Below are 26,921 nucleotides of genomic sequence, written 5' to 3'. Positions count from 1 at the left end.
TTTGATAATAGTCAGTTGGTACTTGTTACCTGTTTTATTTACAGTAGTGTGTATATGTTAATCCCAGTCTCCTAATTTATCACTTCTTTCCATGTTTCCCCTTTGGTAACTGTAAGTTTGATTTCAAGATCTGTGAGTCTATTTCTGTTTTTGTAAATAAGTTCATTTGTATCATTTTTTAATTAGATTCCACATGTGAAAGTCAGTCAGTTGTGTCTGACTCTTTGTGACCCCATGGACTATATACAGTCCATGGAATTCTCCAGGCTAGAATACTGGAGCGGGTAGCCTTTCCCTTCTCCGAGGGATCTTCCCAACCCAGGGATCGAACCCAGGTCTCCCACATTGCACACAGATTCTTTACCAGCTGAGCCACAAGGGAAACAGATTCCACATATAAGTGATACCATATGATTTGCCTTTCTCTAACTGATTTACATCACTTAGAATGATAATCTCCAGGTCCATCCATGTTGCTACAAATGGCATTGTTTTCAGCTTTTTTATGTCTGAGTCATATTCCATTGCATGTATGTATCACATCTTTTTTGTTTGTTTCTCTGTTGATGGAGATTTAGGTTGCTTCCATGTCTTGGCTATTGTAAATACCGCTTCAGTGAACATTGGGGTGCATGGATCTTTTTGAATTACGATTTTCTCCAGGTACAAGCCCAGGAGTGAGATTGCTGGGTAATATGGTAGTTCTGTGTTTAGTTTTTTAAGGAAGCTCCATACTTTTCTCCATAATGGTTGTACCAGTTTACATTCCTACCAACAGTGTAGGAGGGTTCCCTTTTCTCCGTAGCCTCTCCAGCATTTATTGTTTGTAGACTTTTTGATGAGGGCCATTTTGAACAGTGTGAGGTGATACCTTATTCTGGTTTTTACATTTCCTTAGTGTCCTCGTTTTTGGACATGAGTTGATATTTGGTCTTAAGTTTGTTGATACAGTTTGGTAGGACTGTTTTATTTTGGGTTTTATCACTCCAAGAAAATTTTAAAAAAAGCAGTATATAAATAGCTCATATAACTCAACATCGGAAAATCAAACAATGCGATTGAAAACTGGGCAGAAGAGCTGAATAGACATTTTCCCATAGAGGAAACACAGATGGCCAGCAGCCACATGAAAAGACGCTCAGCCTCACTAATCATCAGGGGAATGCAATTCAAAGCCACAATATCACCTCACACCTATCAGAGTGGCTGTCACCAAAAAGAACATAACAATTGTTGGCAAGGATGTAGAGAAAAGAGAACCCTCCTGCATGGTCAGTGTGAATGTAAATTGATGCAGCTACTGAGGAAAACAGTATGGAGGTTTCTCAAGAAACTAAAAATAGAGTTACCATATGATCCAGCAATTCTATTCCTGGGTATATATTAGAAAAAACCAGAATCACTAGTTCAGGAAGCTGTGTACCCCAGTGTTCATAGTAGCATTATTTACAGTTGACAAGATATGGAAGCAGCCTAAATGTCCATCAATAGAGGATTGCGTAAAGAAGATTTGTAATGTGTGTGCACACACACACACAAAATGGAATATCACTAAGCCATAAAAAAGAATGAAATTTTTACCATTTCAGCAACGTGAATGGACATCCAGGGCATTATCACTAAATGAAGTAAGTCAGACAGAGAAAGACAAATACTGTGTGATATCATTTGTGTGTAGAATTTAAAACATACTACAAACCAGTAAATATAACAAAGAAAGAAGCAGAGTCACAGATATAGAGAACAAACTAGTGGTTACCAGTAAAGGGGAGGGGTCATAAAGGGGTAGTGGAGTGGGAGGTACAAACTATTGGATGTAAGAAAGGCTACAAGGATGGATTGTACAACATAGGAAATATAGCCAGTATTTTGTATTTGTAAATGGATTGTAACCTTTAAAAACTATGAAAATTTGAAAAATTAAATACAGTGATTGGCAGGAGCTACTACAATAGTAAGTAAACTCAAATTGGAACTGTCAGAGATTTTCAAGAGTTTTGATGTTATGGGGGCAACATCACAGAACCTTGACAAATAAGCAGAGTTTTAATGATATGAGACAAATGATGGTTAAGAAACATTTAATTATGAATATGTGGCTAACGTGATGCTGCTACTGCTGCGCTAAGTCGCTTCAGTCGTGTCCGACTCTGTGCGACCCCATAGATAGCCTCCCACCAGGCTCTGCCATCCTTGGGATTCTCCAGGCAAGAACACTGGAGTGGGTTGCCATTTCCTTCTCCAGTGCATGAAAGTGAAAAGTGAAATTGAAGTCACTCAGTCGTGCCCAACTTTTAGTGACCCCATGGACTGCAGCCCACCAGGCTCCTTTGCCCATGGGATTTTCCAGGCAACAGTACTGGAGTAGGTTGCCATTGCCTTCTCCAACATATGATGAGCAGTTTGAAATAATAAGTATTGGGCTGGTAAATTTGGGGGCTAATAAAAGAGATCAGGTTGTAATACAAATATTTGTTTGTATATGTCTTGTTGTCTTTAAAATCTCTAGTTTTTCCTCCCGTTTATATGCAACTTCTGTGCCATTCTGTAGTAGAGCACTGGGTTATATTTGCAACTTTTTATTTATTTATGGCTGCGCTGGGTCTCCAGTGCTGCATATGGGCTTTCTCTAGTTGCGGCAAGTGTGGGGCTTCTCATTGTGGTGGCTTCTCTTGCAGAGCTAGGCATGTGGCCTCAGTAGTTGTGGTGCATGGGCTTAGTTGCTCCTCCGCATGTGGGATCTTCCCAGACCAGGGATGGAACCTATGTCCCCTGCATTGGCAGGTGGATTCTTAACCACTGGACCACCAGGGAAGTCCAACATTGGTTATATTTGAACAAAGGGTTTACTGCAGAAGATAAAAGCAGAAGGAAAAATGAAAATCATTTGGAAATTGTCTCCTGTGTAAAAGTAGAATATGAGAACATTGGGTTATTTCATAGAAACACTACAGTAATCCTACATATTGGTTTAAACAATTAAATTCCCTAAGTCTAGTGTGGCAGAATGCTTATTGAAGCTCCTTATAGGTGGCAAACTGAATACATCCAATAATGCAAATTTCATATTTTTTTAATCTGTCTTTTGCCTTTCCTGGCCTCTGTGTTAAGCTTCTCTAGCAATAGCAGTTCTCCTATTCTCTCATGTGATCCTAGGTGTCCATAAAGAGAGATAGGTATTAATAATCGCCTAGTTGTTCATAGAAAATTAGAAATTTGTAGATTATCCATAGAAAATGGATAATTTGTAGCAGTTTGAAATGAAAACTGAGGCAACTGGCATTTCTTTTTACAAAATGATCTGTGTTGTTTCTGTTCTTTATAAATATTATTTTGGAGGATTAATTAAAGCCACAAAAGCCTAATTTAATAGGCAATAATTTTGTGCTTTCCCCTTTCTTCCCCCTAAATCATTTAAGAATTCTTGTACATTTTACCCTCTGAGAACCAGGATCTGCTGCTACTTCTCTTCCATATTCTTACTCAGGTTTTTCTGTTTGCTTTTAGTCTGATCTGATAATGAGTTTTGCAATGTGTGGTTATTACAGTGAGCAAGTACAATGTTTGATTATTACTAGTGAGCAAGTGTCAGTTTTATTTGGGCCCCAGGAATGGGTGAGTCTAGACTTACATATTAAGAAGAGGTGGCAAGAATACACAGAAGAACTGTACAAAAAAGATCTTCATGACTCAGATAACCACAATGGTGTGATCACTCACCTAGAGCCAGGCATCTTGGAGTGCCAAGTCAAGTGGACCTTACAAAGCATCACTACAAAGTTAGTGGAGGTGATGGAATTCCAGTTGAGCTATTTCAAGTCCTAAAAGATGATGTTGTGAAAGTGCTGCACACAATATGCCAGCAAATCTGGAAAACTCAGCAGTGGCCACAGGACTGGAAAAGGTCAGTTTTCATCCCAATCCCAAAGAAGGGCAATGCCAAAGAATGTTCAGACTACCTCACAATTGCACTCATCTCACACGCTAGCAAAGTAATACTCAAAATTCTCCAAGCCAGGCTTCAACAGTACATGAACCATGAACTTCGAGATGTTCAAGCTGGATTTAGAAAAGGTAGAAGAGCCAGAGATCAACTTGCCAACATCCGTTGGATCATAGAAAAAGCAAGAGAATTTCAGAAAAACATCTACTTCTGCCTTATTGACTACGCCAGAGCTTTTGACTGTGTAGATCACAACAAACTGTGGAAAATTCTTCAAGAGATGGGAATACTAGACCACCTTACCTGCTTCCTGAGAAATCTGTATGCAGGTCAAGAAGCAACAGTTAGAACCAGACATGGAACAACAGACTGGTTCCAAATTGGGAAAGGAGTACGTCAAGGCTGTGTATTGTCACCCTGCTTATTTAACTTATATGCAGAGTACATCATGTGAAATGCCAGGCTAGATGAAGCACAAGCTGAAATCAAGATTGCTGGGAGAAATATCAACAACCTCAGATATGCAGATGACACCACCCTTATGGCAGAAAGTGAAGAACTAAATAGCATCTTGATGAAAGTGAAAGAGGAGAGTGAAAAAGCTGACTTAAAACCCAGCATTCAGAAAACTAAGATCATGGCATCCAGTCCCATCAATCCATGGCAAATAGATGGAGAAACAATAGAAACAGTGACAGACTTTATTTTCTTGGGCTCCAAAATCACTGCAGATGGTGACTGCAGCCACGAAATTAAAAGACACTCACTCCTTGGAAGAAAAGCTGTGACCAACCTAGGCAGCATATTAAAAAGCAGAGACATTACTTTGCCAACAAAGGTCCGTCTAGTTAAAGCTATGGTTTTTCCAGTAATCATGTATGGGTGTGAGAGTTGGACTGTAAAGAAAGCTGAGCATTGAAGAATTGATGCTTTTGAACTCTGGTGTTGGAGAAGACTCTTAAGAGTCCCTTGGACTGCAAGGAGATCCAACCAGTCCATCCTAAAGGAAATCAGTCCTGAATATTCATTGGAAGGAGTGATGCTGAAGCTGAAACTCCAATACTTTGGCCACTTGATGCGAAGAACTGACTCATTGAAAAGACCCTGATGCTGGGAAAGATTGAAGGTGGGAGGAGAAGGGGATGACAGAGGATGAGATGGTTGGATGGCATCACGGACTGGATGGACATGAGTTTGAGCAAGCTCCAGGAGTTGATGATGGACAGGGAAGCCTGGCATGCAGCACTGCCTGGGGTCGCAAAGAGTTGGACACGACTGAGTGACTGAACTGAACTGACTAGATAAGTCAAACTAATTTGTTGAGATTTTTAAAGATTTGTGTAATATTCATTTTTAGGGTAATTCTGGAGAATTCTCAGTTTTGATCATGGAGATACCCACTGTTTATTTCTATACCATTTTCCCTGGTTTTAAGTGACTCATCTGCAGAAATTAGCAATATTGTCCACTCAACTCGCTTGTAGAGTAGACTAGCCTTTCCTCCCATCCCTGTTGCCTCTGAATCGAGCTGTGTTGGAGGCGAGTCTAAATTAGGTGTAGTAAAGGGGGCTGATTACAAGTAATCATGAATGTGTGCGTACATTGTGACACTTTTTTTTTTTTTTTTTAATTTAGTAAATACATCTTAGGCTCTCCTGGTGGCTCAGAGTGTAGAATCTGCCTGCAATGCAGGAGACCTGAGTTTAATTCCTGGGTTGGGAAGATCCCCTGGAGAAGGAAATGGCAACCCACTCCTATATTCTTTGCTGGAAAAGTTCATGGGCTGGTGGACTACAGTCCATGGGGTCGCAAAGAGTTGGACACGACTAAGCGATTAACAACAGACATCTTAAAAAAATTGCTGTGTACAAAGCACTATTCTTAGTGGAAAAGGAGGATTCAGATGTGGTCCTTGTCTTCAAAAGAACTTACTGTCTCATGTGGGAAATGGGTCTCACACCCTAATAAAGGGAGCTCATGGAAGCCTTGCTGGGTGGGGTTGGGTGTGGCCTCTATGTGTGGAAGTGCCTGTCCCCCTCAGGGTCCTGGTTTGGAACATTGGAGCTGAGCTGGAGTGACCTCATCAGAAGCTGGGGTGTTAAGCTACCTGGCCCTGCAGTCAGAGACGTGTAGTGGAGGAGCCTGCCTTTGTTCATACAGTCAGCCCCTATTCCATTTTATGTTTTCTTGCTATTGTGTTTTAAAGCAAATTTGAAACATCTGTCTTTTTAGTCCTGTCTGCTTCAATATGCATCTCCAAAAGCATGGGCATTTTCTTGTCATCACAATGCCAACATGAGTCTAACAAGTTAGTAACTCTGTGGTATTGTCTCACAGAGGATGTGATTCATAAGCCTTTTGTAAGATGTCACTGTGTTATGCCATTTTTGGTGTCTTCAAGATCTTTGACTTGGTCCCAGTGAATCATTACCATGGATCATTTTGGATGGTAGGTTTTTTCTGGATATTTTCTCTAATAAAAAAATCTGAGGGAAATTCCTTGGCCATCCAGTTTTAGGACTCCGAGCTCTCACTGCCTGAGGGCCCAAAAGTTTGATCCCTGGTTGGGGAACTAAGATTTCATATTTCACAAATTGAACGCAGTGGCCAGAAAAGAAAAGAAGCTGGTTGTGTTCAAGATGTTGATGCTGCTGAATACTTTACTCTCAGGCAGATTATCTACTGAGACCAGTTTAATTACACTTGCAGCGGCAGTGTAGAATACTTTACAGTTTGAATTTAGATTTAAAATTCAGAAGGTGCAGTCTCTGTAACACACATTGTGTGATAGCATGTTAAGACTGCTGTCACCGTCTGGTGTGATCATTCAGAGAACATGTAGTCAGAAAGTATGATGGTGTTTGATATTCAGGGCCCAGAAGTAGCTGACCAGGGTTGAGTTCTTATAGTTCTTACCATGAGTTTACTCTTTTTGTGTGTGTGTTTACTCTTACTCTTCCCAACTTCAACTGTTTAACCACAAAAATGGAATTAATTTTCACTCTGGAAGTTACCAGTGGTGCAGCCTTCTCTCTCTGATGTGTATGCACACATAGATGCATATCCCCAGACATTCTGGGAACTAGGAGAAGAGGAGTGGGCAGACTGGGAGTCATGCAAATGCTTTCTTCTTCCTTCAGAGTTGCAGTAGATCTTTTCACTTCCTGGGAGTTTGGACGCAAATTCTTATTTATCATCTGAGCCTGTGGATTTGTACTGTAATATGATTTCTGATAGTAAATAAATATAATTAAATAAAAATATTCATTTTCACTAAATACTGGTATTGCAGTAAATATTCATTGACTAAAACTCATTATCGTCCCATGTTCCTCTCTGTGTGTTCCCTGTTGTAGTTAGTGGCATCATTATCCTCTCACTCAAGAAATTCTAAGACTGTTCGCTTGACTCTTCCTGTCAACTGGTCATATTTGCAGTGACTCTGTTCACATCATTTTGAGTTTCCAGCCCTAGCTCCAGGTCTTTATTGTCCATCTGACTCATGATAGCTTTTTTTGTTCCAGAGTCCCTTCCCACTTCTGTCTCCTGTCTCCTTTCTCCTCTGCCTGTTGCTTTTCCTGATAGTCCATCAGCTCACTACAGGCTGCCATTCTCAAAGAGAAACACCATTCCGTTGTGTACAAGCCTCTAGTAGCTCCTAGTTGTGTACAGACTGAGAGTCAACCATCCTTGTGTGACGTCGAAGTACAGGGTGCCTCAGCTGGCCTAAACCACATGATGGTGCTTCGTGTAGCCTATATGTCTGTTCTTCCCTGCCCTGCTCAGCTGGTCTGTTATCTGGGATCCTGACAGGGACAGAGGAGATTCCAGCGCCTGTGCTTTCATTTATTATGCAGAATAAATAACAGGAAATTTTACTTGTTTCTCTTAGTTTTATCAAATCAGTATGAGAGTATAGGTCAAAAATATTCTTGGATGCAGTTTCTAAGGTATCCTACTCCAAGGATTTAAAATGTCAAGGTTTTTTTTTTTTTTTGGTGCTTTTTTGGTATTGTTTTGTAATTGTTTGTTTTGGCTGTTCCATGTGGCTTTGTGTCTTTTATTAGTGCCGCTCATCACCTTTTTTGAACATCACCCCCCTTAAATCTCCAAATTCTGTGTTTACCTTGGTTACTTCTGTGCTTGTGGCAGGGAGGAGGAGGAAGATGTGAAAACAAAAGAAGTAGATTTCAGTCTGGGGCAGGGAGAGAAACACCCTGATAGAAGAGGTTATCAGACACCAGCTGTTGGTTTGTTAAGGAAGAACTACCACACCCAAAGAGAGAGAACTTTACATTTTGAAATTAGATTCTTTGTTGCATTAACATCTTAAACAATTTTTGTCAAAATGTAGAGCTAACAAAGGATGAGAATCTTTTCACTTGCCTTAGTAACTGTAATTTGTTGATTTAATGAAGCATTTTGAGTTTGACCTGTTTCTATCAGTAAAAAAAAAATTGTACATAGATTAACAGAAAGTTATCATTCAAATGTTAATTTCATATGTCTTTATTTTTAGACAAAAGAAGTTAGAAAAAGTGATGGAAGAAGAAGGCCTCAAAGATGAAGAGGTAATTAATATTGGAAAATTTCCTTGAAACCAAGCCTGGCAGATCATGTCTTGTGTAGCAGGTTGTTAGCATTGGCGCATGGAGGAAGGGTTTTGACTTGTAACAGGAAATTATGAGGGCTGGTGTGCTTCTGGATTTAGGTACTTATGCAGAGGGAGAAGTTAATTATTAAATACCAAGAAGGATGACTTCTAGGCTCTGTAGTAGTAAATTAATTAGTTTTAGAATTCCAAGGAAAGGAAGACATGAAATAAAATGAAAATTTTAAAAAGCAAATTAGCATTTTTTTAAAATTAGCATTTTTAATTCACTGAAAATGCTCCATAGAAGTGGAGCAAATTTCTGAAATTTTTGTCAAGGTGAAATACCTCTCGAATCAGCCTTTCCCCCCAATGCCCACAGATGTGGCAGAAAATATAATAAATAAGAAACTGTGAAAAGAACTGAAATGGCTGTGGAAGTGTTCTCAAAAGGAGAAATGAATCATAGAACCCAGGAAAATGGTGAAAAATACCCAAGACTTGTAGGAACAATAGAAAGTTAATGCATAAAATGAACCATAATGTGTAAAAATTCCAGAGAGAAATTTAAAAACCATACTTGTATATAAGAAAAGTTAAAGAAAAATGTTGAAAGTTTATCCTTCCAGTTTAGGAACATTAGAGTAACAGGCTGTGAAGCAGGTTCATCCACGTCCACAGAGGAGGCGTCCTCTGTTCAGTGTGGTTATGGTGTCTGAGGGCTGGGAGGCAGGGCTGACCTCCTAAGGGTCCTTCTGTGGTGCTTTCCTGTGTGAACAGATGGTGCTTAGTCTGGCGGGGCCCTGCTTTCAGGGTGGGCTAAACCACAAATAAGACTTGTTGCAGAGTCCCTTCCCACCTCTCTCCCTCTGTTTAAACATTAGAAACGACTCCGGAGATCAGCGCATGCTCGGAAGGAAACAGAGTTTCTTCGTTTGAAGAGAACAAGACTTGGACTGGAAGATTTTGAGTCCTTAAAAGTAATAGGCAGAGGAGCCTTTGGTGAGGTAAAAACACCACAGATACTTATCAAATACAGGAATCCCACAGCACATCGAAGCTTCTAACGTAACGTGAGCTTGTGATGGCTGTTAGAACTGCAGCATGGAGTGGGTGGGCCCGGCTTTGAGCCGCGCGTCTTACCTGCTCTCTGTCCTCTTTTTCTTGCCCTCTCACTGTCCCAGGGATCTGCTTGTTCTTCTCTGTTTTGCTAGAGATGATGTTGATGCTTTAAGTATTCATCTAGAGGGAGAGTTGATAGGTAGAAAGAAATCAATATTGATTGCTTAGTGAGTGCTTCTTTCCGAGAATCATGACTAATATGTTATACATGATGTGGTTAAGCCTGAGGGGATATATAATGTTCCAGTGTCACACATCCATTGGGCAGTGGTACCAAAGCTGGGCCAAGGTCTTCCTGATCTCAAAGCTGTTGCTTTTCCCATTACACTGCCTTTCCAAGAGCAAACTTGCAGCATATTTCCACCCTTTATTTCTTCCTGCCAGATTGGTACAGCTCTGAAAAGATAGCCCTGGGAAACAATTTATAGAAATAAGTTAATGTGGGTGGTGGTAGAGAATGAAAGCATTTGCAGCTTTGTCCCAGCTGGTTGTCCAAGTGCATCCTGCTTGGTCACAAGGGCAGTCTGCTGGGGAGGGTTTGAATGAGCCTGTGCAAGATCCTTCCCATTTGTGGAAAGCACCCGAAGTGAACAACCTACTGATGCAATAGTTTCACTATCGTTGTGAATACAAAAGGAGCAGCACATTATTAAAAACCAGCACCTAGGGGAAATGTGAGTACATATTCAAAGGCACAGGTGAGAGATTAAATTGATCCCTCAGTGTTCAGAATCCCTGTTGGCCTCTTGAGAGAGGAAAAGGTACAGGACCACATCTAAAAGAGCTTTATGTTCAACGAGGAGGGGACCTGGGACTCAAGGAAAATAATGTTTCAGGGAGAAGAAAACATACTTGTCTTGGGGGAGGAGGAGGGAATGTGCAGGGACTTGCCGAGGAGTTGTATTTGGGTTTGCAGACCATTTCTTTTCATCATAAATTATCTGTTCTCTCTCTCTAAAAAAAAAAAAAAAGGAAAATAAAAAAGAGAAAGGAGAGCTGCAGAAAACTCTATTTCCCTAATTATACATTTTAGTTCCTCCCCCATTGCCAGGCGTTTTTTTTCCTGTGCCTTAGCTTTTGCTGTTGTTTTAGACATTGTTGTAAACATTTCCTTAGGTTTTTTTGAGCTGACTGGATGACATGTGTCATGGGTTTAATGAGTCCAAAGTGAGGGTTTTGAATTAGCTTGATCTGTTCAGCTAGGGATCCAGAGCTATTCAGAGGTGGAGATAGATATCTGAGGGTGTTTCGGCACTGACCTCACTGTGTATAATATATCCATTTTGAAACATTGAAAAGCATTTTCTTCTGCTTTGTTATTGCTTATATAAAAATTGCAGTACTTTTTCAGTTTAAATATGATTTCTTGTTACACATGAAAGCGTTAGTTTGGCATCGTGAACTCTTGGCGTTTCTCTTATAATATTTAGGTGCGGCTTGTTCAGAAGAAAGATACGGGCCATGTGTATGCAATGAAAATACTTCGTAAAGCAGATATGCTTGAAAAAGAGCAGGTAAAGCACAATTGTAGCAGTGATTTTAGTTACCTGACGAATTTTTGTCTTCTAAAACTGTTTTTTGCTTAATTGAAGTGTATATTCCTCTCTTAGTTTTCTTTAGCCCTGTCATATAATATTGCTTTTCTTTCTCGCCTCCCCCCCAGTAGAAGCAGTTACATATATTTTAGGTACAAATAATGCCTAAGACATTATGTGCAGTCTTTTTAAAGTTGAAAGTCTACTAGAGAAACATCTGCTATTTGTGTTTCACAGTTGATCGCAAGCTGTCCTTGTCATTAGGAGCAGTTTTCTGAGGTTGTACTTACTGTGGTAGCTTGTTCCTTACAGAATGTTGAGGAAAGTTGTGTATTGTACCTTGGAACTGAGACTTAGGAACTAGAATTTGGAGTTTGATCTAAAATAGGTCTTAACATGCTTCATTCTGTAAATTCACGCAAACCCAGTTTGGATCTTCTGAGTGGCTTATCACTACGTGAGAGAGGCCAGTCTTCTTTGGGAATGAATTTGAAAAAATATAATGAAGGTGGCACAGCAGTGCAGACTCATTTAATGATTAAGAATATTTTCTAAAACTTCAAATCTACTTTGCAAATAGATGTATAAGCTGCATCCAGTATTTTATGCAGAATAAGTATGATTTTAAGTATTAGACAGTATATATTAAAAGTGAGAAGGCAGATTTTCTATAAATCTGATTTAATTTAGCAGAACAGATTGTAGTGGGCGATGCCTGCAAATATTCTGTAAAATACCAGTTGCTACAGGAGGGCAGAGAGACCCCCCTGGAAAGGAGAGCTCCAGATACAGAACCACAGAGCCAGGATGGAGGTTGGCCCCACACCCGATCCTTCCAGCCGCTTGAGAGGAGCTATAATCACCAGGGCTTTTCTGCCCTTCATTTCAGTGCTAGCTCAAAATTTGGGATTTTAATTTTTTCTTTAATTTTCCTATGTTACCCAGAAGCTTTAGACTCCCAGGGATTTTGGTCAGAAGTAGCAAATACCCTGGCAGTAGATGTTCAGACATTATATGTTAACACCAACCTTATTCAAAATGCACACCAGCCCTCTTAATGTATCTAAAAATCAGTGCGATAAGGGTATTGACACTGTAGGAGCTTCAGTTAATCTTGAAAAGGAGAATGTGAAGCTGTATTGATTACTCCGTATAGTTTGTATGTCACAAGTAAATTTTATTTTTACAAGATATATTTCCTGTAGTTTTAATCAAGACTCACAGTATTTCTTTATCAAATGAATAGTAGGGTAAAATTGTAAAGAGAAGTGCACGTCATAACTTCCACTTACTAATCCTTCATAGAGGTAACAGGTGGTAACAGAGGATGATCCAAACATGTTGTTTAAAGACATTCTGTCAAGTACTGTACCTTCTTCAAAATTAGTTTCTAAAGACTTTCTACATGAAGATAAAGGAAATGTCTGTTCAAATTAGGATTTTAAATGAATTAACTTAAATTGTTAGCGCCATTGTTGCTGATGGACTCAGCTCCCTAGGGTTGATCTCAGCATGGTCCAGTTAGTTTCCGGCCACAGACATGACCTGGGGCAGCTGTCTTGAGGAAGCAGGCAGCAGCTTTGTGGGGCAAATCCATCACTTCTGAGTGGGGCTGACAAAGTACAGATTGAGAGCCTGACTTCTTGTAGGTATAGGTGCCCTCTCCAGAGAAAAAATTCTTATTTGCTTTTATGAAACTGAGCAGGAATTACAGCTACCCATTTAGAGTTCTGGTTGTTATTCTGTCTCACAAGATGGAAGTTTCTGCTACCTGGAAAATGAATTTTAGAGCATAAGAGACCAGTGTTGAGCTAGTCTCTTCCCATTTCTCTTCCTGTGCGAAAGGACAGCCTCTGGTTGTGATGCCCGTGTAGAGGTAGGATGGACCCAAAGACTGTTCCCTCTGCTCTCCTAGTGCCCTGGGTCACAGCTGGCACATAATCCCCACCCCACGCAGTGTTTATGGAGCAGAGGAAAGGGAATCCAGAGCCCACCCTCCTGTAAAGTCGCCTGACTCCACCCCTAGACCTTGAGTTCTTGACTTGCTGTCTCAGCCCCAGGAGAAAAGGGCAGGGTGTGGCCACCGTACCTGCAGCTTTCCCTGTGACAAACCAGGAATGTTGCAGTCACGGTCCTGCCTTCTAAGGTGAGTGACAGGCAGCAGTGGTCACACCTGTCCTTTCCGTGTGTCCCTGCAGTAGGCAGAGGCCTTCACAGGAGCCACGGAACAGGTTGGGGAAGTCAGCTTCGTGCAGTCTTTGTGTGGTAACTGACTGGGGCAGAGCCAGCAAGTGCCGTGAGCATTTCCTCAGATCTTCACTGGGCTTCATCCTAGTTTTATGGCACCATTCCTTATCACCGTTACCTTCTTCCATTTTTCCCACCCTCATGCCATAAGTAGAGATGTAAAAATGTAAAATTTCTAAAACACTGAAGTTACTTAAAAATTTCCTTGAAAACAGTTTTGGTAGAAACTGAAAACTCAGTAGGAGTTTTAGGCCCATAGGAGTGAGCACGGAAAGATGAGGCAGGTTAGGTGTAAGACAGGAGAGAAGGCTCTGGGGTCTGTGTCCGAATGGAATAGAGCGCGCCTGGCTTTGCTGAAGACATTCCATTAAGGCAAGCATGCAGAACATCCTATCAAACAAAACAACCACCAGGGGCTGAGTTTGCCAGTAGAAGTGCCAGTTTGTGAACTTGGTATATCTTCACCTCCAAACATTGTAGGAGGTCCCACCCTGGAGCACATGTTGAGATAAAAACTTCTACTCAAGGATCAGCCTGAGTCGTAATAAATTTACATCTGATTCAACCCCGTCGTGCAACTTAACAGCACTTATACAAGAAGAAAAGGGGTGTGACTTGGTGATATGCAGCAGTGTTTTGATTATTATTATATATTTAAAGTAGATGAAGTCAACTTGATAATAATAAATTAATAAAGTAATCCTCCCAAATCTTTGGCCTAGCTTGGTCTCCTTAGCTAAATGTTTCAGTACAAATAGAAAACTGGCAGTGTCATAAATGAATCTACAACTCTTCTTAGCTGTTGTCATGTTTCAGTTCAGTCAGAACTGAGTGCCTCCTGTGTGCACAGCTGTGACCATGTACTGTGGCATCACAGCATCTGGGACTGTCAAGGTGCCGTCTTCACAGATGTCTCTGAAGACCTGAGACAGGATTTGCTTAGAGTCTCATCTTGGGGACTTACTTTGATCAAAAAAGAATTATTAGAACAAAAAGATATGAAAAGAATGGTAATTTTAACTAATCAAGAGGTTCACTTTATAGCACTGTTAAAGTTTCCATTTGCATTAAAGCCGTTGATTTTTGCCATTTTCAAGCCTTTCATCACTCAGGTTTTCATCACCGAATACCTTCAAGTCAAATGTTGTCAATTTTGAATTCGTAGGTTTGCCTAAGCATAAGCTGTATCTTTTGCATCATCACAATTTAATACTCAACAGTATTTAAATTGTTTAAGCAAATATGCAGTCTGATAAAGCAGAGCAAGGCTTGTCATTAATCCAATGCATGTACCTCCAGGTTGGCCACATTCGTGCGGAGCGTGACATTCTAGTGGAGGCAGACAGTTTGTGGGTTGTGAAAATGTTCTATAGTTTTCAGGATAAGCTAAACCTCTACCTAATCATGGAGTTCCTGCCTGGAGGTAATTACTTGATGATGAAAGGTCATTTTTCCTTTTTGTTTTGTGGTTTCTCTCTTACATGGATTAACCCTCCTTTCTACTTTTAACCGTGCTCACAAAGTTGCTTTCTGTATCTTTTTAGGTTTGTAAAGGAGGTCAGTAATCTGTCTGTGCTGAGTACCTTTCTACAGCTTTAGGGCCATAAAAGTAACCTTCTCATTCTCAGGATTTCAGACGGATATTTATTTTCTTTTTAAATATATAGAAATAAACTAGGAGCTTTGCCTGTCCTGTCAGTCTGTTTACCCAAGTGACAAGATTGAAGCTATTACATTCTTTGCTTCAACTTTTTTCCCCCCTGTAACTTATAAAGAGTGAATTTCTCATTACATATATTAGTAGTCACAATCTGTTTCTTATTTCTGAAATTTAAAGTTTTTGGTAACTTGGCATGTGCATCTTGTAAGACAGCTTCAAAGTAAACCCAGAATAGAACATACGTCTGTTCTGGGGAACACAGTCTGTTTCCCAGTGAGCAGATAAACTGTGAGCACACTGGTAGAAAAAAAAAAGAAAACTTTCTCTTTTTTTGCTTTTATACCAAAGCTAATCTAATTGTGGCATAATATTTGATCTGGTGACAACCTTTAGTTAGATCTAGGGTCATCAGTACTTTTTATTAACAGCTGATGAAGGTTAGAAAAGAATCTATATGACAGAATGAGGAGAAACTTTTTAACATTTAGATGTCAGTTGTTATAAATAGGAGTAAGAACCAGCTCAGGAACCAGCCAGCCCCTTGACGTGCGTCTCCACAAGCCTTACGTGCGTCGTCTTCCGTAGCTTTCCGTGTCCCCTGGACCCTGCCCTTTGCACTCGGTGGGGCTGGCCTGCACAGCCCAGATCCTCTGGCCTGAGCGCTCTGATCATGTGGGCACGCTCACACAGGTGAGGCCCCTGGCTGCTCTCCTGGGCCACTGAGCTGCGGCCACTCAGGTACCTCAGAGCTGGCCCCACTGATGTGCCTCCAGATTAAATGTGTGGCTGCCAGGAGTGATTAGGAAATCATGTTTTTCAAGTTTTGGGAGCATCTTAATAAGTGCCTTAATTTTTGCCCAAGGGTAAAAGTTAGAAATAAGCAGCATGACACACTATTAAAATCTGAGGTTTCTGTCTCTTTTCCATTTTCTAACATAAATGGCTTTCTGTGCAATGTGAACTGAATCTTTCCTGTTTCTTTTACCTTTAAACTGCTTATTCATATTTGCTTTGCTTTCGTCTGACTGTTGAATTGGATCAGAATCTTTTTTCACCATTGTATGTTGATGGTATTAAGCAGAAATACTTAAATTTTGACTTTGCAGAAAACTAACAAAGTTACTTTACTGCTAAAATACTGACATTGTGTTGTAAAAGTTGCATAAAGCATTTTGTACCCACAAATAAGCACTGGAGAAAAAACCCCACTGGTCTTGGGAGGTGTTCATCATGCATGTTTGGGAGGCAGTTATTACACATCCTAGTCTGTAGCATTTACTGTTCATATTTACAACAGCTTTTGTTGACTAACACTTTGCTACCTAAATCCTACTTTTTTATATATGTTCTAGTGTTCTGTGAATAGACAGTGGAAAGCTTGTTTACAGCCTCCCCAGATTTTTACATTTTTGTTTAGGCTTCCTTGATAGCTCAGTTGGTAAAGAATCCACCTGCAATGCAGGAGACCCTGGTTAGATTCCTGGGTTGGGAAGATCCCCCTGGAGAAGGGAAAGGCTACCCACTCCAGTATTCTGGCCTAGAGAATTCCATGGACTGTAAGAGTCGGACACGACTGAGTGACTTTGACTTCACTCAGCCTGTTTAATAACTGTAGTACAGCCATTGTTAGAATGTGGAAATGCCTTAGAGAAGTTTGTAGGTATTTGTGCCAAGTGAAAAATAAAGTAGCTCTTTCCCCAGTCCAAAAAATTGTCTGAAGCAAATTTATTGATTGATTGGTTTATTATTTTAGTGTGGGAGAAATTTCCTTTCTCTCTCCAAAGTTAAGTGGAAATCATTGCTCAGGGGTCAGCATCAGTTAGCTTAGTGAAAGTGTTTTGCCATCTGTGGCTGTAAATTTTATCTTTTAAGTGTTAGAAACTGCTTACCATTTCTGCTCATGTTGGGCATTTCCGCCCATAGTAGGTCATCTCTGGGACACAGCAGAGGCCTATTTAGCACCGCCTTATGGTGGCAGGTAGGGAGGACATATCTGAAAACTGGCTGTTACTCATATTGTTTTGTGTGTTTGTGTGTGTACGTGTGTGTACTTTGTACCTTCTTGTTTCCAGGGGACATGATGACCCTGTTGATGAAAAAAGACACGCTGACAGAAGAGGAAACTCAGTTTTATATAGCAGAAACAGTATTAGCCATAGACTCTATTCACCAACTTGGCTTCATCCACAGAGACATCAAACCAGACAACCTTCTCCTGGACAGCAAGGTACTGTGAGGTGTGCAGGCTGACCAGCGTGTCTCTACCTGTCTGAGCAGCCTCTGCCTTAACCCCTGCGCGACTTGTCGTAATCACAGTAGGGGAGCTGTGAGCTCCCTGGTGTATTTTCTTCTTTTTTTTTAAGGTAAGAAAGGCTTATGAATTCCATAATTTGAATTTTCCTCTTAAAGAACATTTTGAAAAATTATTAAGCATAAAATTGATTTAAGTTATTTTGTAGTGAAGCCAAAGATGATCATCTTCTCATATGATTAACTACACTAACGCATCCCCTGTCAAGAACCCCTCTGCTGAGGTATCCCAGCCTAGAACTAGGAATTACAGCGACAGCAACAGAAAGCTGTCACAAAGCTCAGCTTCCAGACCCTGTGCCCTGCACTTAAAGCGGAGTCCTGCTCAGCCTCCCTGATGGCCTCTTTGTAGTTAGCTTTGGACATGCACGTGAACTGAGTTGCCTGATTCTTAAACTCTCAGCAAATCAGAAGAGAATCCCTGTGCTGCTGTGTTGTTGATGCTGCTTGACAAGTTACTCCACCGTCTGGACCTGACTCATCTATGAAGTGAATATATGGATTGGGAAACGCTCCAAAGTTCCTTCCAGCTTTAAAATTCTAGATTGTTGTGTTCTGGTACATAGAATTGTTTTCTAGATTGAATTCTTTTAAGTAGGAAAGTAAATTTAATTCATAGGGTATTTTCCTTTCTTACTGTCTTTTGATAACAGTCTTTGGAAAAAATCTGAAGTTTTAGTCTACTTTCTTTGAAAACCTTAATCTTTCTGTTTCGAGAGTAGATTTGTCTAGTAATTTCTTCTGGTTAATAGTTTTTTCCTTCATTATAAGAATAATATACAAACATAGTAGAAAATTTGAATAATACAGAGAGCTATAAAGAAGAAAAATGTAATGTCATTGTTCAAAATATTTTTTTATTATTATTTTTTATTTAAATAAATAGAGTACTTTTGGCCGTGCCGGGTGCTCGGGCTTTCTCTAATTGCCGCGAGTGGAGTCTGTTCGCCACTTGGGCTGTGTGGGCATCTCCCTGTGGTGGCTCCTCTTACGGAGCCTGTGGGATGTGTGGCGTCTCCCCTTGCGGAGCGCAGGCTCCATGCGGGCGGGCTTCAGCAGCTGCAGCTTGCAGGCCTAGCAGCTGTGGCACACGGGCTTAGCTGCGCCGTGACGTGTGGAATCCTCCCTGACCAGGGATCGAGCTCGTGTCCCCTGCGTTAGTAGGCAGACTCTTAACCACTGGACCACCAGGGGAGTCCCAGTAACAACTGTTTTAGTGTAATAGCTTCAGTAGCTTTCTCTCTGTGCCAGTTTATGTACAGTTAGTGTCCTCAAAGTGAATAGTAAAATGGTAACATGTATGAGATTATTTTTCTGTCCTTAAGCTCAGATATATTTTAATAAAGTAGCAGCTCTGCTCTGTGTTGTCTTGGGTTCAGATGCCTTGGTCCTGTACCCAGTGCCTTAGTGTTGGCTTCACTGGAGGCTAAGTCTGTGTTCAAGGCCAGCAAACATACTGAAGGCCAAGAGCTGGGGACTCAATCTAGCTGAAGAGGACTGGGGACACCTGTTTGGTGCAGACATGCTCTCTACAATATGTCAGCCCAGACTTGTAGAAGAGGGCTCATTTATGTGTTTAGCCATATTGGTTGTAAAAGTGAAAATGTAGACATTTTGAGTTCCTGCTGTATACTGAGAAGTGCTACAGAGTTCTCTGAAAATCTAGGTTTGAACAGCATTTGCTCCAGGCACTGTTTTTTAAGACTGTTCTGGAGTTGTCTAGGTAAAACATGTAATTAAAACTGTGAAACACTTCCTTGGCTTGTAGAACAGGTTATTTGCAAATCTAAAAGGGAACTAGCAGGTTAGTAGGCTCAAAGCCATCTTTGGTAGTTTACCTTTTATGCTTGTGCTTGCGTGTGTATACACATACACACACACACACACACACACACAGCCAAACGTAATGAGATTGAAAAAACCAAAGCAACACAGAAAGCTACTCTTAAGCAAGGCTTCTGTACCCTGGGATGTTTATATGTTAGGGACCAAAGACCACAGATGGGGAGGTCACCAGGGCTCAGTCCTTGGCCACATCACTTCTGATTGTGTGACCTTGAGCAGTATAGAGTTGCTCCCAGCAGCAAGAGTTGCTCCCCTAGTTTTGGTTTTACCTCCTTATCTACCTAAAATTTTGGTAGGTGGACATTTGGTCCTGACTGTGGCCATTTGGTTCATGACAAAAGTTCCTTGAAATTTGGTCCAATCCAAAACATCCATTTTAGACAGAACTAAATACCAAGGACTTTTTGGTGTGGACCAAATGTCCCGCAATGGAAAATCTCACCACCCCTAGAACACCCTCTTCTACCTTAGAGAACCAGGAAAGGAGCCTTACAAGCCTTAATTCTCACCATTCATGCCAGGAAGATACCATGATACGCATTTTCTAGATGAGATCAGGGGTTGGAGAGGGGTTAAATAATCCTGGTCTGGAGAGAAAGAGCTTTGACTTCTGGCTTTGGTGCTGCCATTTCACCAGCAAGTCGTTTAATGACTCTGAGTCTATGAAAGGTGGCTTAAGAATTATAAATGAGACAACACATTTAAAGGCATGGTGCCTGGCTCATAGGAGGTGTGAGTTTTCTTTGAAGAGAATGATGAAGTCAAAGACTTAACGATTGGAATACAGTATGGCAACACTTATCAAGAACTGTACAATGAAGTTGATTCCCTTTGTCTTTGGAATAGTTTACTCCTTGGAATTTATCCCAGTGAAATAATTCAAGTGGAGAAAAAGCTATGTGAATAAAGACTTGCTCAAACAGCCTTTTATAAAGACCATCCTCTGTATCATGCCTGACTAGGGTTGGGAACACGGGCCCTCTCTGGCACTGCGATGCTTATTGTAATCCACATGACTTGAGATTGGATTAAGTAGCATTGTGGGGATAGGTAGACAATGATGTACTGAGTCATTTGATTATTATATAGATGTTAAAAACAATTTTGAAGAAACATAGAATATTGATTGAGGTAGTTCAAGAGGTAAAATTAGATGCTGTGGTTCAAGAGGTAAAATTAGATGCTGTGGATACACCCAAAACATATAATATTTGTATAATAGGATTTGGAGTGATCTTTAATTCATTTGCTAGTATATATTTCTCCCCATAATAAAAGCAGCAGCAGCATCCTTTGGTTGTGGAGCCGTAATGGGTAATGCACGGAGCTGGAGAGGATAATGTTCTCTTCCACATCCGTGAACGTTCATCTGTTCTTTCCCTTGTTTCCTCTCCATAGGGCCATGTGAAGCTTTCTGACTTTGGCCTTTGCACAGGACTGAAAAAAGCACACAGGACGGAATTTTATAGAAATCTGAACCACAGCCTCCCCAGTGATTTCAGTAAGTGTTAACAGTGATGGTAGCCTTTTTATCCCTGGAAGAGCTATTCCCCCTGGTAACCAGAATATGCAGGATGGAGTAGGAGATTCTCATAGTTAAAGTCTTTCGAGAATAAAAATACCTCCCCAGGTTTGCCTGTGATTTGTACTGTGTGGTGAGAGAAGATGAAGGCCACCAAATGTGTTAAGGCAGATGTCCCAACAAGCATTCTTTGGAGCTCTCCTGAGAAGGTTACAAGGGATGAACAAGGAGCAGGCAAACAAAAGTAGTAGAGGAAAAAATCCTGGGAACAACTCCAGGTTAGATTTACCATTGGTGCTTCTTTCTGCAGTGACAGAGCGAGTTACTTTCGCTCTGTCAGACTGTTGAAAAGTCAAAGTGAAAGGGTTAGTCGCTCAGTCGTGTCCAACTCTCTGTGACCCCATCGACTGTAACCTACCAGGCTCCCGTGTTCATGGACTTCTCCAGACAAGAATACTGGAGTGGGTTGCCATTCCCTTCTTCAGGGGATCTTCCTGACCCGGGGATTGAACCCAGGTCTCCTGCATTGCGGGCAGATTCTTTACCATCTGAGCCACCAGGGAAACCCCCAAACCATTGAAACTATGTAGTAAAATTACAGTTCATCCTTGGGAAGCTATGTCTGTAGTGTATAATATATACAGAAGTCTCTAATTATGTAAGAGTTACTACTCTTGGAAATTTGATAGTAATTTGAAAAGTTGTGCATGTTTTAGGTCTACTTGAGGACCGTCGCCTCTCTCTGATGAGACTGAATTCCCCGTAATTCTGATTCAGTTCCTTGTAATTCTGTTTAAGGCCTGTCCTCCTCTCTGGTCATATTATCTCCAGAGAAGTGTGGCTTAAAACTCTCTGCATGATGCTTTGAATCAATGCTTTAGCGCCTCTGACTGGGGCTTACGGATTTGGTGGGAAATGTATCATGCAGAGTTCTTGGTGTGTGGGGAGAAAAGCGAGACTTGAGGGTCTCCTGTGGCTTGAACCAGAGCCTAAAAAAGTAGTAAACATTGCTGAACTTTTCTTATTAGAACTTGTTTTCTCTACTTTTAGCTTTTCAGAACATGAATTCCAAAAGGAAAGCAGAAACCTGGAAAAGAAATAGACGTCAGCTAGTAAGTAATATCTGTGGCTTCTTAAATGCTACACACCAAGTATGAATCAGTTTAGAAATATGCACATAAATTTGCATTTGATAAATGTTTGCAGCTTACTATTCCTTGTTTTAAATTACCTTAAGGGAGGCCTGTCACATTGGGAGCACCAAAAGTTGTATTTTGAAGGAGGGCAGATATAAAATGAGGTTGTTTTGGTCATGACATTTTCAGTGGATGACCTCATTCTGACCTTTTACATTAGTGACAGCTGCTTTCCTTCCTCTTCTACCTTTTCCCTCTGTTTATGGTGGTAAAAGGTTATATTTGAGGTGGAGTTCTCTCAAACTGAAACTAAGTACAAATATCTACCGGGAACTTCAAGGCTGTGGTTCTCAAACTTGTGATTCACTTAGTTCGCCTGCCCCACCCTTTCCTATGTTATTGCAGAAAGAAGAACTTGGTCATTAAAAACTGGAGAGAAATTTAAGAGAAATGCTTACTTTAATAATTCGTGTATATACACATAAAATTATGCCCCATAAGCTTAAAAATAAATAACATTATTGCATTATCTCAGTAACATGGTGGAACTTATTTAAATAGTGCAAATTTACCACTGAAATGTTCTGTCTAGGCAAACTTTTATTCTGATCCATTGGTTCATAAATTACAATGCACATATCCCATTGTCTAGTTATTGGAAAATTATTGACCAGATGTAATAGGACTGTATATCCCTACATATTAGGCTTTGCAAGAAACCCAATAGCAAGTTGAAAATAGTAAAGCTAAACTGGCAGTGGGTCATTAGAAAGCAAGAATGGCAAGGATGGAAAACTGGGACTAACTTGGAATGAGGATCATGCATGTGTGTTTCTAGAAATTGTGGCATTTATGCTTGTTGGTGTACACAGTTGTAACTTGGCAGGTTTGCCAAATACTATGTTTTGGCCAGAGTCCTTAGTAAAACACTGAATTAGGGTTCTCTGTGGTATTTCTAATAATTCATTTAATAGGTTGCTAGTAAGTACCTGTTAGTCATATGTGAAAGTTGGAAGCCTTAGGATTAAGAAAGAATCAAAGGAAAGGCTTGCATTTTTTGGATTCATTTGAGGTCCATTCAAGACCATGTTTTGAATATTATGATTTTTATGTTAAACCCAGGCCCTGGGAGAGGCATTAACCTAAACCAAACATTTTTGGAAATATAGTAAATGAGACTAATGTTTGATATCTTTTCTAACATTAATTTGGGGATACTAAAGTTTGGTATACCTAATCACATCATAGCCTTCTTAGGAACTCTGATACTCTTTAAATGTTTAAATTTTATAGGTGGTTGAAGCACCGTTTACATAGGTTGTTAAGGATTAGGGAACATTGGGAACAAATCTTTTCAGATGCCTCTATTGTCTGTCACAGAGCGGTAGGTCTTAGCCTTGGCTGCTCACCAGAATCACCTGGGAAACTTCAGAGCATACTGATGTCTGGCCTGGGTCCCACCCCAGGAGATTATGATGCAGTTGGTTTGGGGTATGTAGTCTGGGTACCTGGTTTTTTAAAAGGGCTCTGGGTGATTCTGCTGTGCAAAGTTGAGACCCTCTACCTAAGAAACTGTTTCTTAGACAGTGGCTCCTCCATTACTGGGAGACTGATATTTATCTGTGTTTTGGAAGGTAACAAAAGGTAAGGAATCTTCTGTGATTAAAAAGCAGTTTTTAAGGCAAACTAAGATTAAATCTTTGGCCACTTTTATTTTGGGGGTAATTAATCTTAAATACCTTAAATTATCCTCATACTCTGAGAAGCTTTATGCCCTTTGACATAAACCAGAGAGTCATGTCAAACTTATTAGGAATGCCTTATAGGTCTATAAGGAAGGAGGTTCCACAAGTTCTACATTTGGAGTTAAATGACCTTTAATATTTACTGTTCTTTAATTTGAATAAACTTAGGTTCTCATGCTCTGGTTAAGGTTCTTGCCTTTTTATCTACAGCAGAAGTGGTCATCCTCATATTACCTCCTTTGATAACTTGGAAATAAAGCTACCGTTACTCAGTCTTCAAAAGGTCATTTAACCCTGTGCTTTTTTGACCTTTCGTAAGTGATCCCATTCTGCTAGTGGAAGGTTAATATAAGGTAATGCTTAGTATAAATTTATTGCTCTAGGGTAAGCCTAACATATGTAGTTGTTCACCCAGCCTGTTACTTTTCAGCCTGTTACTTTTCAGTCTGTTGAAAATCACAGAAAACAAGTGGAGGCTTTACCTTCATCTTTGGCTGCTTAAATTCCGTTCTAATATTTGTAGTGCCAGCATGGTCCTGGGTGATTGTTAGGCCAGTAACCGATTAGGACGTAGGTATGAGTGAAAGTCTCTCAGTTGTGTCCGTACAGTCCATGGAATTCTCCAGGCCAGAACACTGGAGTGGGTAGCCTTTCCCTTCTCCAGGGGCTCTTCCCAACCCAGGGATCAAACCCAGGGCTCCCGTATTGCAGGTGGAGTCTTTACCAACTGAGCCACAAGGTATGAGTCAACCTTAATTTATTTATTAAACAGAGGTAAAAGTTGAAGTACATCTATGCGTCTAATCTTTGTCAGTTAATTTTTTAAAGTGTAAAATTTACAGAAGTGATTAAGAAAGAAATTAAATCGCTATTTCCCCTAAAATCCTAAATGAAATAGTAAGTTGCAACACATCTGAAATTACTCTTAACAGTGAACAAAACTTTTTAGCACAGCTGCAATTGACACTGTAAACAACACTTAGACAACAAAAGGAAAAAAAATAGTACAGATTTTAGGTATTAAGAGCTTGAAATTGGAGGACACGTCCGCGTGGAAAGCAGAGGTTTGGGCAGGGGCCGGTCCCTGCTTACCTGCACTTACAGGTGGGGCAGTGAGCATGGGCTCCCAGGGAGGGGCTCTGGCTCCCAGGTGAGCACGTTACAGCAGTTTGGAACCTGCTGTTGCCCGCATCCTGTAACTCCAGGATTTTTTTTTTATACCTTAGTATCTTGAAGTTCTTTTTTTTGTAGCAAGAGATCTCAGTTTTATAATGGAAATCTTCGGACAAATAGGATTTACTTAACATCCAGCTTTGCTGGAATATATTTAGTCTAATTTGAAGAGGTTTCTATAGTTTCTTAACTTTTATAATTAGAATTAAAATGCTAACATTTCTTGGGGAAAGCCCAATCCATATTTCAAACTTGAAAGATTAAAAAAGTGGCATTTATGTTATTTAACATGCATATTTGAAAGAAAACAATGTACAATTATTCATATGGAAAAAATGAATTCATACCTTACAATATACACAAAAAAATTATAGATGGAAAATAAAATTTTACAAATTTTAGAAGAAAATACAAGGCAATATGTGTATGACTTCAGTAAGGAAGAGTTTCTTAAATAACATACTGAGAAATAATGCAGGTAATTAAGTATAAATTGTGAAGGAATAAGTGTATTTTACTACTTTAAAGAAGAATAATTTGTATATTGAAAAATATAAGCAAAATAAGAGGCAAGCCACATGGTCCAAACTCCTTTGGAATCATCTTCCAGTTCATGTGCGTACTTACCCTTAGTCAGATGCCCTGGAGAAACTCTTGCACCTCTGAACCAGGAGATATGCATAAGAATTTTTATTGCATTTTCATAATAGCAGAAAACTAGAAATAACCATGTCCATCAACAGGAAAATGGTTACATTCTGGAATAGAATATTGTTTAGCAGTGAAAATAATTGAACAACGGCCACATGTGACAACATGGTTCAAATTTAAAAACAAAATAGAGGAAAAATCAAGTAGCAAGAGAAGACTGCATGTAGAATGATACCATTTTTACAAAGCTCAAAAACAAAACTAAGATCTCAGTTTGAGAGACTTGTGGCAAAATTACTTTTTAAAATCAGAGGAATGGAATTCCATGTCGGTTCAGTGGTTAGGATTCTGAGCTTTCACTGCCAGGCTGAGTTCAATCCCTGGTCGGGGAACTAAGATTCCACAAACTGTGAGGCCTAAAAAGGTTTTGTTTTTTTTTAAGTTAAAAAAGAATTCCAATGAATCAATGATAAAAAGTGATGCAACTGGGAAAAAAGCTAATAGTCAAAGGATCTGAACAATAATTCACTGAAAAAAAAAGAAAACTGAATGTCTGATTAACAGATGAATATGCACTCAGCCTTACTAGAGATCTTGCAAATGAAAACAGCAAGATCCTATTTCATATTCATCAGATAGGTAAAAAAATGGAAGTCTGGCAAAGCCAAGTGTTGGTGAAAGTGGATCGCTAAGAGCTATCCCCACTGGGCATGTTTAAAGAGGAGGACAACTTGTCCACCTTGGAGGACAACTGAAAGATGTCTCATTGAGTTGAAGATGCTCATAATGGAAGACCCAGCAATACTCCCAGTGCCCAGGAGGTGTTACAGGAATGTTTATTCAGGTGTTACTTGTTAGAATGAAACACTGGAAGCAGCATAAGTGTCCATTTACAGAAGAATGGATAAAACCATTGTGACGCTTGTATAATGTCACAGCAGTGCACAGCAGTGAAATGGGTGAACTAAGAGCCGCATGAGTAAATCTCAAAGTCATAATGTGGAAGAGAAAAAGCAAGTTGTAGTATTGTAGAATAATACAGCACAGTATGAAACCCCTTATTAAGAGTTGAAATATGCAAGGAGTAATTTGTCATTTATGCAAATTTCTATACAGTCATAACACAGCAACTTCAGGTTGTTATGACTTCAGTGAAGAGGGAAGGAGTCTCACTTTTCTTGTTTACATAGTTTCTTTTAAAAAGACAGACGACCCAAGAGAAAAATACCACAGGTTATTAACTTTTCTTTAATATAGGTAATGGGTACATGGATGTTGTATTCTCTGTGCTTTTTTTTTTTCTATACATTTGCACTGTTTGATAATATTTTTTAAAACACCACACAGCTGTGGCTTTTAACTTTACAAGTTGTATAACATGGAAAGCACTTAGATCTGAGCTTTCCCCACTGGGAAGCCCTCAAACGCTGAGCACAGGAAG

At 40.0% G+C, this 26,921-nt stretch overlaps 1 protein-coding gene across 5 annotated transcripts in view; it reads left to right on the top strand.

Moving 5' to 3' along the window:
- Positions 1-26,921, top strand: part of STK38 (serine/threonine kinase 38) — a 41,590-nt gene that overhangs the window by 9,100 nt on the left and 5,569 nt on the right. For all 5 annotated transcript variants that reach the window (XM_070777879.1, XM_070777877.1, XM_070777878.1 and 2 more), the window contains 7 exons: positions 8,463-8,514; positions 9,419-9,541; positions 11,087-11,170; positions 14,738-14,861; positions 17,171-17,325; positions 20,652-20,754; positions 21,826-21,887. In XM_070777879.1, coding sequence (XP_070633980.1) covers positions 8,463-8,514; positions 9,419-9,541; positions 11,087-11,170; positions 14,738-14,861; positions 17,171-17,325; positions 20,652-20,754; positions 21,826-21,887 — 703 coding nt within the window. The remainder of the gene's footprint in view (positions 1-8,462; positions 8,515-9,418; positions 9,542-11,086; positions 11,171-14,737; positions 14,862-17,170; positions 17,326-20,651; positions 20,755-21,825; positions 21,888-26,921) is intronic.

The sequence above is a fragment of the Bos indicus genome, chromosome 23 (genome assembly GCF_029378745.1).
Source record: "Bos indicus isolate NIAB-ARS_2022 breed Sahiwal x Tharparkar chromosome 23, NIAB-ARS_B.indTharparkar_mat_pri_1.0, whole genome shotgun sequence".
In the NCBI taxonomy this organism is placed as follows: Eukaryota; Metazoa; Chordata; class Mammalia; order Artiodactyla; family Bovidae; genus Bos; species Bos indicus.
This window is presented reverse-complemented; position numbering and strand designations above follow the sequence as displayed.